At 43.6% G+C, this 1,136-nt stretch overlaps 1 protein-coding gene across 6 annotated transcripts in view; it reads left to right on the plus strand.

Annotated features, from left to right (window-relative positions):
• Window positions 1-727, plus strand: part of DOP1A (DOP1 leucine zipper like protein A) — a 109,377-nt gene extending 108,650 nt beyond the window's left edge. For all 6 annotated transcript variants that reach the window (XM_047731922.1, XM_047731927.1, XM_047731921.1 and 3 more), the window contains one exon: window positions 120-727. In XM_047731922.1, coding sequence (XP_047587878.1) covers window positions 120-425 — 306 coding nt within the window. In that variant the 3' untranslated portion in view covers window positions 426-727. The remainder of the gene's footprint in view (window positions 1-119) is intronic.
• Window positions 728-1,136: the final 409 nt, after the last annotated feature.

A 1,136-nucleotide genomic window follows, 5' to 3' on the forward strand; every position in this document is an offset into this window, starting at 1 on the left:
GAATGGAGACTTAGTGTGGTCGTTTGCATTTGTTAACCATTGCGGATGTTTATACCCTTTGAAATGTTCTCATGGACTGCACTCTTCCGTTAATTACCATCCCCTTGTGTCTTCTACAGAAAAATCCGGACGAAGACAACTCAGGGAGAACGTTGGGTTGGGAGCCGGGACGCCTGCTGCTCACCATCTGCACCGTGCGCAGTATCGAGCAGCTTCTGCCGTTCTTCAACGTGCTCAGCCAAGTCTTCAACAGCAAAGTCACCAGCCGATGTGCAGGCCACTCAGGGAGCCCCATCCTCTACTCAAACACCTTCCCTAACAAGGACATGAAACTGGAAAACCACAAACCATTTTCCAGCAAAGCCAGGCAAAAAATAGAAGAGATGGTAGAAAAAGATTTCCTGGAAGGGGTGATAAAAACTTGAAGCACTGCAAGTGGTTCCATTTAACTATATGTAAATGTAATTATTTAAAACAAACATTGCTCTGAGTTGTATAGTTTCTTTTTTTGTATGTAACAAAACATTTCAGGTTGTATTTAATTTAAATATTTGTAAATACGAGCAAATGTCTGAATGTGGCCTGAATCAAGTTTAAATATTGTTGGCTCATATTGATTATGGTGCCTGAGAGAGATCTATATATACATCTATAGTCCATTGTTTGTTTTACTGTCCTGAATTGTCTTAAACCTGCAAAATACACACTGCACATTTTTTGCTACTGGTTTCAGGCTTTGTTTAATTTAGATTTGTTGGTATCTTCTTTCGGTTCTTGACCACATTCTAGTATCCGAATGGCGTCACCTCTCTGTGGGAGGCGTGGTCACGTATGACCGTTTTCTCCCACACACCTTCACTAAGCGGAGTACAGCGTAACTGGAGCCCAGGCCCTGCATCCTCCCAAATGTAGCACGAGCACCTCCACCTCCGTGCAGAGTAGAGACGCAGTCTCCATCTCACACCTCGGAACTCCTGGTGATGCTCCTCAAAGAGGTAAGTCATTTAAGAATCATCCTAAATTTTGCTGTGGAAGAACTGGTTGTGTTAAGTCTCCTCCACCCTCCCCATTCATATGAACAGTGGGGAATCCTGCAAAATAGCGAGCGTGGTTATGTAACAGCGATGGAAAAGGCA

Source organism: Lutra lutra, chromosome 6 (assembly GCF_902655055.1).
Source record: "Lutra lutra chromosome 6, mLutLut1.2, whole genome shotgun sequence".
Lineage (NCBI taxonomy): Eukaryota > Metazoa > Chordata > Mammalia > Carnivora > Mustelidae > Lutra > Lutra lutra.